At 39.4% G+C, this 13,490-nt stretch overlaps 1 protein-coding gene across 1 annotated transcript in view; it reads left to right on the top strand.

The window, feature by feature from the left end:
• The first annotated feature begins 380 nt into the window (after positions 1–380).
• The window catches only part of PARD3 (par-3 family cell polarity regulator), a 310,634-nt gene continuing 297,524 nt past the window's right edge, over positions 381–13,490 (top strand). Inside the window, exons 1-3 of the mRNA XM_010184574.1 lie at positions 381–385; positions 10,291–10,327; positions 12,951–13,131. Coding sequence (XP_010182876.1) covers positions 381–385; positions 10,291–10,327; positions 12,951–13,131 — 223 coding nt within the window. The remainder of the gene's footprint in view (positions 386–10,290; positions 10,328–12,950; positions 13,132–13,490) is intronic.

Raw genomic sequence — 13,490 nt, 5'->3', positions numbered from 1 at the left:
AAGATGAGTGTTGACAGTGTAACGATCCATTTGGCACAGATAAAATCATGAATGATTTTAATAACCTTACAGCAATATTTGAATTCACTATGAAATATAATATAGACACTTTGGAGACAGGCCTGCTGCCCTGGTATGGACTGCCAGCTATTTATAACCTTAATTTTTCTATGAGAGAAAAGAGGAGAAACAAAGAGGCTGGGTCTGCCCAGAGGAGATGGGGAGGAGTTAGGGCACTTAGAGGATGGAAGGGATCTGTTTGGAAGTTTTCATGCAGTCCTTATCCACAGGTTGAAGCTCGTGGGTTTTGGCAATGCTTGTATCTCTTTCCCCAGGCTGGGAGATGTTTGTATTGCATGTTGGGAAATACATACGTGGACATGGGGTGAGTCAAGGTAAAATGTAAAAATGATAGTGTGTTCCCAAGCTTGAAATGCTTGTGAATACAGATGTAATTCCTCTTTCGAGTGTTTGGTTTTTTTTAAAAAAAAAATGTTTTTTGGATTCATTTAGGTGATGTAGGTGCATTGGTCCCAGTTTCTACAGTGAGTTAGGGAATGAATTTTCAAGATGAGTTCTGAAAATAAGGCTGGAGTCTCTGAAGCTTTCACTCTAAATGATTTAGGAGTATAATTCCATCAAAAGTCCCTGTTTATGTTCCTGTCTCTTTGGTTATAATGCTTGAGTGCTGCATCCCTGTGTGAAGAAAGAGTGCTGTGAGGTGGTGGAGGCTTCTGCACCAAGTAGTCAAGAATCACAAAGTGATGCAAACTATCATGAGAGTAGTATCAGAGATCTCCTTTGCTATTCATGCCTGCATTTCACAGAAACAAAAGCCTTTGACTTCCAGTGAATGTGTTTTGAAGATGGATGTGGTGATACAGTTTCTTTCTGAGGTCTTCCCCCCTTACTCTTCACTTCCTGCTGCTTTTTTTCCTGTTTGTGTTTGTTTTCATAAGCATTTCGAGGTCAGGTTTGAAAAGTCACCGGGCTGCTTTTAAAAAGCAGAGTTTCAAAAATGTCTTGGCATCTGATTTCTAATGATTTTATGGGGAGAGCGAGATGCCTTTCTGCAACCTTATCTGCCAAATTATTGTTGAAAATGTGGCTCCAGATCATGTTGAAAATGATTCTGGCGTTGGGAGCCTAGGTTTCAGTGAAAGTCCCTGGGGCTCAGTTACTGCGTTGTTTAACTTGGTGTTTTGTGGGAAATAAACACAGGCCTTATCTCCCCCTGGCAGATTGTGGTGTGGGGTAGATGGGTATCCATCTGGATGGGGATGCGCCAGGCTATTTTTCCTTCATACTGAGATCCCTATAATCCTCTTGGTTGTAGAAAACCTTAAAGGTCTTTAGGAAGAACTGTAGTGTGGCAGGTTTGGGACCCGCTTTCTTTCTGGACTATCAAGTGTTATCTAATGGGTGTCTTTTGCTTAAAGCAAGAGCTTCTTATCTGGCATAGGTTCACATAATAATTCTGGGCAGCCAAGTTCCCAGTGCTTGGGTGTTGCCACAGGAGGGGACCACCTCTACAGATCTCCCGTTAGGTCTCACTTGCCATCAGCCCGGCTCTGCTGTGGCACACTTGCTACCTTTTATTCTTCATTTTGTAGGGATAGTCCTAATGGACTGTAAGTTAAGTTGCATTGTTCTCACTATTGTTACATTTTAAAATAATAGAAGATGTTAGTCACGAGGGAACAATCAGTCGTTTGCATTTAAGATTTTTTGGAGCCTTATTTAAAGAAGGGGAGGCATGAATTATTGGCTAATGTGCTGATTATTTTTGTCATTATGCACAAAATGAAGAATATTGTTATTGTTGTTTTAAAATGCCAGAGCTAAATGTCTTCTCTTTGACGTTTTTTAATACTAGATAATGAAGTTAGTTAAAAAAAAAAAAAAAGCCTATCTTGTTTTTTAAGACCTCTGAAAAGTTTATTTGGGGGAAAAATAGTGTTATACAAAAGGCAAAAGGTACACAGAGTTTTACCTTTTAAACAGACCTTGATGTTGATTTAAAATAAGCCTAATTTAATAGGTATTGTATTGCACACCGAAGATAATTTAGGCTAATGTCAAGGACAAGTGTTATCTATTCCTTTGTTGTAGTGAGGTATTGAAATAATGAGTGGAACAGAAGGGAATCAGAAAATGTTTGAAGTTTTTCATCTGTGTCTCTAGATGGGTATTTTTAATCACATTCTCCTGGCTTTTGCATGCAAATTACACTCGGCAGCACACACTATATACAATGAAGAGCTGTATTTTACAAAATCTATTTTCTTGAAGTTTAATAAGCTTGCAAAGATTGGCCTGTGCTTTAACTAACTAGGTACCTTTCTGTACCTCAGCTGAAATTAAACTCTTAGATTTTAACTGCTGCTGGTTTGATCCTGTAGCAGAGGCATAGAAAGCCTGGTCTTTTTGGAGGTTTCTGAAACCATTTTTTTCTTGGTACTCAAGGGCTGCAGCTCCCCATGACAGATGAGACTACTGTTAAGATTTAACACGTCTTTATTTCAGCAGTATATCTTGCTGTGTGACACCAGCCCCTCTAATAACCCCAGTGTCTGGATTACTTACTGCGTAGCGTCACTGCTTAACTGCTGACCTCTGTGGCAGAAATAAAATGCCCAACTCCTGTATGGTCCGTGCTGTTGACTTGGAAATCTGCTGACCTGCAGAGTCATCCCACACCCACAAGCTGAGCTGCATGGAGAGCAATCAGGGTATCTCTCTGAGCCTTGTCCTTTGACAAAAAGAAGCAGACGTTTATAGTGCACTCTAAAAATGTAAAATTGGTTTCAAAGTAATTTTAACAACGTTGCCCTTAGTGTGGTTTTGCTGAGGGATCAGAAATGGAGGAGATGAAATTGGCTTATTCACATGCTCAGATGTGGCCCCTCATAGCACTCTCTCTTCTGATACCATGCTTTCTTTGTGCACCTCTTTAAAGCCAGGATATAGATATATTTTTCCCCTATTTCTTTTCAAAATGAGCTAAGGAGATACCATGGTAAATCATATATTGTGGTAATTTTACAGAGTATGTCTTAGCCTTGACCAAGAGTGCTGTTTTTACAAAGGGATTTTGGAAGAAATATTTTCCGTATAAATTGAAGATTTAAGGAAATAGCAGGGTAGCATTATACTATATATGCTTTTAAAGGAAGAGTTGGTGAAGAAACAACCCGTTACAAAAATCCCATGATAAAGACCCTATGATTGAAAAACTTTCTAATGTAGGACAGAGATATTTTCCCCAGCAGTTCTCATAGCCCAAATGACCATGAAATTAAGCATTTTGGTACCTGTTGTGTGGAGGGACAGTAGCAACTCTTGCACTCTTATTTTCACAGTAATTTTGTGTTTAGCTTCAAGATCTGGAATCTCTTACTCCATAATCTTCATCAAACCAGTTTTGCAGTGAGATATGTCTGCAGCATTTCTGCTTTTTGGATTTTGCACGGCTACCCCCATCCTCCTAGAGATCAGAGTGCAGCGATGGCACTGCCCATGCTTTTGCCAGGGCTTGGCTTAGCAGCTGTGGGTGCCAGTGCTGAGTAGTGCATCCCGTTGTTATCTCCATTGGGAAGGCTGGGACCAGTAGCTAATTCATGCCCTGTGGAGCCTTCCTTAGCATGGTGAGAGTTAACAGCAGAAATGCGGCATTCAGGAGCATGAGTTAACATAATGCACTGGAGCTTCTATTTGTCCTGGCCCAGGTGAGTATGCCCTACTGAAAAGAAACTGGCATCTATGTCCCCATGCCTGGCAGCTTCATGAAATGTAAACGGCTTCTACTTTTCTTTCTGCCAGCCGTGCCTTCTGGCCGTGAAGGACAGGGCTGCTGGGTTGTCTGTTTGTAGGAGATGACAAATGTAGGTGTTTTCCTTAGTCACAGAATTTAGCTGGTGATGAAGTCCAAGATCCAGCTCTGATGTTGGACCTGCTGTGCCCATGCAGTGGTTTTGGCTGGGTGAGCAGGGTGGAAGGACTTGGCAGGACGATCAGTTCATGTGTGCTCTGTGCATACCTGTGTCTGTCAGGCCGCACACGTGGGCCGGTGGCTCGAGTCTCGCTCGGTACGTTATGCAGAAGTGGTGCATCTGGTATTATCAAGGTCTGAGGCCACGGAAGAGCAAATCCAGCCAACCTGACAAGCAGCTCAGTGGCAGCTACCTCTAATAGCCCTCATAGTACTTCTACGACTGCTCAGTTATTGTCTTACTTCTTGGTCTAAACCTCAGCCTGACTTGACCCATGGAGGTCAAGTAGAGAGCAATTCAGACACAATATACGCAAATTACTTTCCAGGGTACCATAGTCATGCTAGCTTGTAGTCTGTTGCTCAGCAATAGAGGGAAGCAGGGAGAAAAAGTCTTTTAAATATATGTAATATTAAACTAATGTTTTCAATATTTCAAACTTCTAAATATGTTTAAAATATATTTTAATAGTCTGGAAACTTACAGGATAGTACCTAAAACTGCGTTTAATTCCTACTGGGAGAAGATTAGATTGCAATTTACTATTGGTTCTAGAATTTCTCAGATCAAAGTGCTGTAGGAAATGAATATTCAAAAGCAATGTTTTAATAAGAAGCCTGTATATTTACTTCAGAATAATTTCTTAGATTTAAAGAATCATGAAAGCAGAAGATTTTTAAACTATCTGTAAAATTAAAGTGTCCTTTGAATCAATAGATGAGTTCTGATCTTGCAGATATGATTTAACTTGGTGTGTCATGTTGAGCTTCAAAAGTCAAGGGCGTTTACTTAGTCAGCAGATAGGAGAATGACTTTCTACGAGACCTGTGATGTATTTTTCAGCAGTGGTTATTTTACATCATGGGGATTTAAGGGGGCAGATGATGTTCGGCAAAGGCAAACGCTGAGTTCTGCGTATGGGCTGAAATAACCCCATGCAGTTGTATGGGCTGGGGCCCACTGCCTGGGTAGAGCCAGACCTGGTGGACAACGCAGGGAACTTGAGTCAGCAGCGTGCCCTCGTGATGGAGACGGCCACCTCCATCCTGGGCTGTATTAGCAGGCCTGTAGCCAGCAGGCTGAGAGAGGCGACTGTTTCTCTCTCCTGGAGTATTCTGGCCTCATCAATACAAGCAAGATGTTACCATGCTGGCCCAGCCAGCGGCCACCAGTGTGAGTTAGGGGGCTGGAGATGATCACGAGGAAAGGGAGGCCTTCAGGGGTGTTGTATGGTGGTGCGGTTTCCTGAGGCACAGCGTTCTTGATACAGCTGTTCTCTATCAGGTACAGCAAAAATCTAAGAGTGGTCAAACACTGGCAGAGATTGCCTAGAGGGGTTGTGGAGTCTCCATCCTTGGGGTTATTTGTAACACAACCACATGTGGGGGAGCAACCTCCTCTCGCTGACCCTGGCTTGAACAGGGGCTTGGAGTGGATGATCTCCAGAGGTCTCTTTCAGTTCAGGTTATTCTATGATTCTATGTGATTTTACAGTTCTGTATAATCCTCAGAAGATCTAATAAAAAAGTGTTGTTTTGATAGTAGAATGTGACACTTAAAATGTCCTTATTTTTCCAAAACCACTAATGCGGTTACTACAAGAATATCAGTAATTTGGCTACCTTCTAGCTACATTATATTGAAAAGTTGTCATGAAAAGCTAGATCAGGCTTCATGACTGAAGCAGATTAATTAGGACAGGTAAAAATTTTACTGCAATTGTAAAGATTTATTTGTTTTACAGTTTATCTAAAGTTGAAACTGTGCTTGCCTTTTTTTCCCTAAAATTTTGGGTAATCTGTAAGTCTGTTGAGGGGATGCTCAGGTTGCACATACAGCACAGAATGCCTCTTAGCTGCTGCTGTTTTTGCTAATTGATCCTTTTGTAATATCTGTGGGCAGTAGTGCATTATTTGTGAAAATGTCCATTTTTTTCCCCTGTATTTCCTCTTACCAGTTCATTGAAAGAGTAGTTATATTTAAATGGGTTTTTAATGAGCCATGTAGAAAAGTGAAGCTCAAGGAATAATAAGTATTTGGGTCTGCCATGGGGCTATTAAAGTCACTTCAGTCATCAGTAAGCCTAGAAATTGATTTAGTATTTAGTTTCTTTCATAACTAAATAATAATTGGCTACTCCCTTGCTAATTGTTTTCTCAAATTTATGTTTTTTTTTTCCTCTTGTACTAGTCTGTTAATTCACAAGCAACTTGTATTTCAGGATGTTTTGGAGTCTGAGGTACCATTAGCTGAGACTTGATTTACTGCCGGGCCTTATTAAACAAGTACTCTAGTTCTGCATTGCAACACAGACTGAGTAATACGCAGCCTGCCTTGGGTACACATAGTTTTTGCCAACCCTGAAGAGTTGCTATAGGAGTCTGCTTATATTCTCTTGCAATCCACTTTGGTTGCCTCGTGGGTTCACTGTACAGACTCGCTTAAGACTGGAAAAGTTTTTATGCGAGGAGAGGATGCCAGTGATGCTTGTGTTTAAATTTTCTGCCAGCTTCCTCCATGGCCTCTTTCCAGATACTTGCTTTGTGCATCTGAAAGTACATGGCCATGCTCTGAGAGTGACTGAAATCTCTCACATCAGCAGATCAGGTGGCTATCAGAGAGTGTGTGCACCAAAACATTGGGACTGCAGGACAGGGCTGGGCTCAACTCTCTGGCATCAGGTTTTAAAGGAAATACTCGAAGCAGTTATTTTAAGTGGTGATGTATTGACAAAGCTAATTTAGATTTCAGACTCTTATTTGGACCATCAAAATCTCTCTCTTTAAGAACCATAGCCTCCTGTGAAAAAGTTCCTTAGTTCAGTTATTAAGGGATGACCACAGCTGGAAGGTGGTGTATGGGCAGGAAGGGAAGTGCATGGTTCAGCCCAGGGAAGCCAGACACTTCTGGTTGCTCAACAGATCAACTACCAGTTGACTACTACTAGCAGTTGGCCACTGAACAGCAGAACACATTGGGAATGTCCCTCTGTGAAATTATCTGATCAGTTCCTTCTGGTGAGAAAACAGGTATTTAAAATGGCTCCTAATCATTAAAAAAGACAAGTTATTTCAGTTTCACTGTGTGTTAAAAAGAGTGGATAAAAGTGCAGAGGATGTGAAGACCAGAGGATGCAAAAACCAGAGGATCAATTGCTGTCGTTCTAACATGAGAACAGAGCTGTAACCATTACTGATGTTAAAATAAGTCTGAAAGCATTACTGGTGCCTCCATATGAACCAGTATCAGATTCACCAACAAATACTACACAAGAAGTAATAGATTTTGGACAGATATTTAGGAATGTGCAAAATCCAAGTGACCTTTTTGACAATCTTGACATAGCGGAGGAAAAATACTGGAAAAATTTTCTAGCTTTATGAGTTTCTGCGGAGGGGAGCATTTCTGGTTTTGTGCTGGAGGGGGATGATCTGATTGCACTGTTTGATAGTGATGAATTGTTTTATATGGTCCTAGTACTTCATGAAAATGTAAACGACTGTTGCTGGTTCGAATAGTTATTAATCCAGTTAATTAGCATTCAAGTACTTAATCTAGTCTATTAATTAAGACTGCATATGTGTTTACTATTTTTTAACTACTTTAGAATAGACGGAAATTGTAATAATTGATGTGGGAATGCAGACTGCTACTGACGTGACAATATTAAAATAAATCTGTCTTCTTGCTTTTTATTTATTTAAGTAAGTATAATGTAATTCATATGACATGTTGAGTCCTGGACAGAGCAATAGGAAAGCTTATCCTGGTATCTTCTTCAGAACTAAAGGTTGGAGTGCAATTAATTCTGCACAATGTGGTGGTGTGGGAAGCCAGTCAGAGGTGCTGTAGAGGGCTGAATGCAGTGATGCGCTGAAATGCCTTCCTCTTATCCCAAAGCCAAAGGCATCTCAGTAAAACTGTTTCGATATCTTAGGCTGTAGAATCATTTCTCTGTAAGCAATTTGCTTGATGAAGCTAGTGTATTTTGCAAAAAGAATTGAATTATGTTGCTTACCCTTCTTTTTCTGTTTGCTGTAGAAAGAGCCTTTATCTGTCGAAAGAGAAGATTGTCAAGTTAGTAGCTGGTTTTTAATCTGTACTGCTATAATTTTGGTTTTGTCTTCAGAGGATGATGGTAGCAATAAAAACCCATCTTTTAAAATATACTAAGAATTGCAAGGGTGCTTTTTACCATGGGAGTAATTGTTGAGTTTTACTGTAGTTCTTTATATTTTATAAAAACCTGCTGTTGGTCAAACATTGACTGTTCTTGCTTGTTTAAAAAATACTGTCTTTGGTTGATAATTCATTTAAGATTACTTATATCTCTTGCTCTGGATTTTAAAAAATAGGTGTATTTTAGTTTATGCATATTGACCTTTCGAAGACTTACTCTAATTCCGTTCTGAAATGCAGTGAACCTTTCCATAAGTTATGATCTGAACAAAGCTGCTGTCTTTATATTTGAAAGTGCTATTAAATATCTGAAACTTCATTTTTCTTGAAAAACTAGTGTATGCTTACACTGGGGACCAAATTCTTGTTTTGTTGAAACTGATGGTTCTTCCTGTGCCAGCTTAACTTGTTGAAGAATGTGGATCTGTATTGAAACCTCCTTTCCGCTGCTTTTGCTATATTGTAATTAGAAATGTAAACATGCCAGTCTAAATTAATCCTATCATTTACTAAATTTGTTTGGGGAAGACAAAGTTGTTTGTTGCTGCTTGAATTTATTTCATATTTCCAGATTTTTAGATCAGTGATTAAAAAATGCAAATAGCATGTCCTATTACCCCAGGTGATTTAAACAGCTGTAACCTATTTAACCCTATTTTAGAGTCCTCATGAGTTCAAGTTCAGGTCCCATGGAATGAGGGGTGGATATATCTTCACATACACAGAATCACAGAATATTAGGAGTTGGAAGGGACCTCGAAAGATCATCCAGTCCAGCCCCTCTGCCAGAGCAGGATCACCTAGACCAGGTCACACAGGAACACGTCCAGGCGGGTTTTGAATGTCTCCAGAGAAGGAGACTCCACAACCTCTCTGGGCAGCCTGGTCCAGTGCTCTGTCACCCTCACAGTGAAGAAGTTTTTCCTGATGTTCAGGTTGAACTTCCTATGTTTCAGCTTGCACCCATTGCCCCTTGTCACTGAGAAGAGCCTGGCTCCTTCCTCCTGACACTCACCCTTTATAAATTTATAAACATTAGTGAGGTCACCCTTCAGTCTCCTCTTTTCCAAGCTAAAGAGACCCAGCTCCCTCAGCCACTCCTCATAAGGGAGATGCTCCACACCCTCGATCATCCTTGTGGCTCTGTGCTGGACTCTCTCCAGCAGTTCCCTGTCCTTCTTGAACTGAGGGGCCCAGAACTGGACACAATATTCCAGATGCGGTCTCACCAGGGCAGAGTAGAGGGGAAGGAGAACCTCTCTCGACCTACTAACCACACCCCTTCTCATACACCCCAGGATGCCATTGACTTAACATACTATTATAACTACTACTATTATTTATTTGTTATTGTTAATATGATATTTGCTTTTGGCTCTGGGATTGTCTTTTTTTTGTTTTGTTAGTTAATTCAAACAAGCCAAATGGCTCAAATTTTTGCTGAATTTTGGTGGAAGCTCTTTTAAAGAGTTAATGTTGATCTAATATTCTTATGATTTGTTCAGCTTTCTGCTGATCCCTTCTGCATAAGAATGGATTAGAGTTTCTCAGGTCACCGCAAGTGATGAAATCTAAAAACAGGGCAGAGAACAGGAGGCTCAGCTCCTGTCAGGCATTGGAAGTAATCAGAGAGTGATTCTGGAAAAGAATATGCAATTCCTTGCATTTGGAAACTGACACTGTGCATGGTTAATGTCATTTTAGTAATTTATTTCTTATTATTAAAAAGAAAAAGCAACGTGGAAGCAGTATCCCTACAGTAAAAATGCTGTTGTTTCCAGAAAAGATAGTCATCTTTGTTTTTTCTCTTCTTGTAAATCCGATATTTAAAGCCTAGCAAAATACCATGGCTTTACCATGGGAATTAAGCTGATAAAAGCTGGTCTAGTAATCTGTGTTCCGTGCTTTGCCAAATTAAAAACATTTCTTTGGCCTTTCACCATGACTGGCATCTCACTGACAGGACATTTGTTTCATTGGCATAAAGCAGCGTTTATAGCTGTGAATTCCTGCCGCACAGGATTCTTTGTAGGTCTGGTGACCTACCTGTGTAGCTTCCTTCTAAGTAGCCATGAGATGTCTCTTCCTGTGTTTTTTGTTTTGTTTCTTGTTCCTGCAGAGATGGTAGTCGAGGTGTGATTTCTAGGCCTCTAGAGGTACAAAAGTGTGTAATTCCTTTCCTCAAAGAATTAATCTTAATTAAAATTAAATGTGTTGGAGAAACCAGCAATTAATGCTTGATATCCGAATACAGTGGAGGCCATTTTGTTTCCTGTGAGCTCACCATCGTCTGCTGTGTGGCCTACCAAGCTCTAGAAGTCAAGGCCCAAAGACTTTCTCGCTTGTTATGAGCAAGAAATGTACCTTTGTAAAGATGTTTTACAACAAACCTCCTAACTACCATAGCAGAGCTTCTGCAAACCTGCGTTGAATTATAAACTGCTACTGTAGAATAAAATGTAACACTAATTAGATTTGGAGAAGGCTAAGGTGGCTTGTGTTTCATTGCATGTTGTATGCAAAAATGTTACAGCTTGGGATGCTTTTTAATGGAACTGAAACCTTTTGAAGGCTTGATGCTGTCAAAATGGCAAATACCTGCAAAAATACATAAGATCAAAAGCTAAGCTTGAAATGAGAAACATTTGTTTATAGATGTTCTGAAGTCATAGGTTGTAGACTGTCTGGAATAGGCAAAAAGCTGGAGGCAGCTTACAGTACAACATAGATATATAGAGATTTATATGCACTTACCTTTTTGCTTTTATATATATATATATATACACACACAGCAACATGCACTGAATAATGCTTTTCATTTAGCCTCAAAGGAACAGAATGTAATTTGGGGATTTATCTTGATACATGCCATGCAAGGGAGAAAAAGATTTGATGTTTCATGCCTAGAATTCTTCAATGTATCATTTGTGTTTTGTTCTAATACCTTACACATCTTCACTTGTGGATTAATTTATTTTCAGTTGCTGGAGATTAGTAATTAGCTTGTTATAAAACAGATAGTAGAAGTGTTATGAGTAATAGATTCTTTTTTTTTTTGAGAAATATGCTTCAATTTATGTAAGCGTTGGTATTTCACAAAGTGTTAGAAAATTAAATTTCCAGTACTCTTGAGCTACTGACATTTTAGGTGTTGTCATGGCTTTTTTGTTGCTATCCTGTGTGTAGATTTCTCAAGCATAAAATAATGAATTGTATGTTAAAAACGTGTTCTAGCTGTCTGCAGCTGCAGCCTGTTTTTCCTTCTGCTCTCTACCTTTCAAATAGCACTGGATAGAGCATGGACTTTTTACCCATTACCAATTTATTCTTTCTGTTTTGTGCATGCCAGGGCCTAAATTTGCATTAAGTATGGAATTATTGGCAGAAGTTTGCTACTCTCTGCAATTTTAAAACTATTAGTTAAAAAAAGTTCATTCCTGAAAGTACTTTCAAAAGCTGAATTCCCAAATGGTTACCACTTGGGCTTACGGTTACGGTATTCAGTTTTTTACTGATATTTGTGTAAGCTAGATTGAGTAAAGGGACTAATATTAAAGTCTGTAGGATGAGATGATGTCAAATTCACTTAATAAAGTTAAAAAAAAAAAAAAGAAAAAGAAAAGAGAAAATGACCTCTGAATCTTTTAGGTTATACAAAGCTTTAAGTGTTGTTCTAATAAAATAAACAATTTGCAGAGATCAGTGTAGGTTTAAGTTGATTTGCTCCATTTACCCTACCAATTTGAACAGAAGAATGTAATGCTTTCTTGGAAATGTCTTTCAAATATTACATTATAGATTAATTTATATGCTGCAGAATGTTGTTATCCATAAAACTTTTTTACCCATCTTGAAAATTAAGTTCTAAAATTAAATGTGTGTAAGAGCAGGCCTTTTCTCTTTCAGTAGGTCACCAAAGATATATTGGGATAAATTATTTGTTCCAAATAAAAGCATTCATCTACATTGGAAAAAACATCTCAAATTTACCAGAAAGCACCGTGACATTTTTCCTATTTTCCTTGCAATGGTGGGGAACACAGATACATATTTAGTAAATCTTTATTAAATTAGCTACTTGGCTAAGTTTCAAATTGGGCTTGAGTTCTTTGGCCTGTCGTGGAGAAGCTGATTGCAAGCAAATACAGAAGTATCTCCAGAAGTTTGATGGAAGAAATTTTGCAAGGGAAGCTCACAACTTAAGTCATATTATTAGGTAATTGATTAATAGGTGACAAATTAACAGATGATAGTTTGTGGTAATTACAGCACTTTCAGGTGGCTTTGTATTTAGTCTGTAGCTTTCAGTGTGGATTAACATAGTTTCATATTGTATGTTTTTTCTTCTATAAAAGAGTGGTTTTGCTTGTGGTTTGACTTTGTAGCAATGATGCATTTAGTGGTATCAGAGCACAGGTGGTAAACTCCAGTGCACAGGCATTGATCGGCCCTCGGGTGGTTTTCTGCATTGCTGGGTGGTATTAAGTGCTTTGCAGAAAGTTGTGACCCTTCCTTTCCTGGCTCGGTGCCGTTCACTCTGTGCCTCGCACCGAGGGGTTTTGTGTCCCATCAGCGCTGTTCACCCTTTGTGCTGCCCAATTAATGGCTGCCTTTCCTGGGCCTGATGATGTTGTGACTGAGGCATTGATCTGAGTCTCTGCTTATAGAAGTTTCTTGCTCTTTGGTGGGAAGAAATGATGAGATGCTGATCTCTGGTGGCACTTTGATGTTGCTGAAAGTTGGGTTTCTTTAACAGTAGATTAAATTGTCATTTTGCAGCTCGTAGCTGTGTTTGATGAGCAAGATCCACACCATGGAGGTGATGGCACCAGTGCCAGCTCGACAGGCACGCAAAGCCCGGAGATTTTCGGCAGCGAGCTTGGCTCCAACGCGGCATCGGCCTTTCAGCCTTACCAAGCAACAAGTGAAATTGAGGTCACCCCTTCAGTCCTTCGTGCAAGTAAGTAAATGTTCCCAGTATCTCAACGTGTTTCATCTTAATTTATGAGGATGCCAAGTGCTGTTACCCATTCATGCTGCTGAGAATATGATTCATTATCTCTCCTTATCGAAAGCTGATCAAAATTTAGAAACTGCGTAAATGCTTGTTGCATGCAAGTAAACAAATCTTTGTTTTAATAAATTATTTATAAAATGCTTTTAAGAGCAGTAAGCTCCTTCTGTGCTGCCAGTTTAAAATTATCCTCGCACTGAAAATCACAGCAAAGTTTCCATATGCAGTTGCTGCACAGCGTAATTTTCAGTTTGCCAGTTTTATTCCACTTAATGAAGAAGAGGATAAAAAGAAACTAAAGATAG

The sequence above is a fragment of the Mesitornis unicolor genome, unplaced genomic scaffold, assembly GCF_000695765.1.
Source record: "Mesitornis unicolor isolate BGI_N332 unplaced genomic scaffold, ASM69576v1 scaffold2165, whole genome shotgun sequence".
In the NCBI taxonomy this organism is placed as follows: Eukaryota; Metazoa; Chordata; class Aves; order Mesitornithiformes; family Mesitornithidae; genus Mesitornis; species Mesitornis unicolor.
This window is presented reverse-complemented; position numbering and strand designations above follow the sequence as displayed.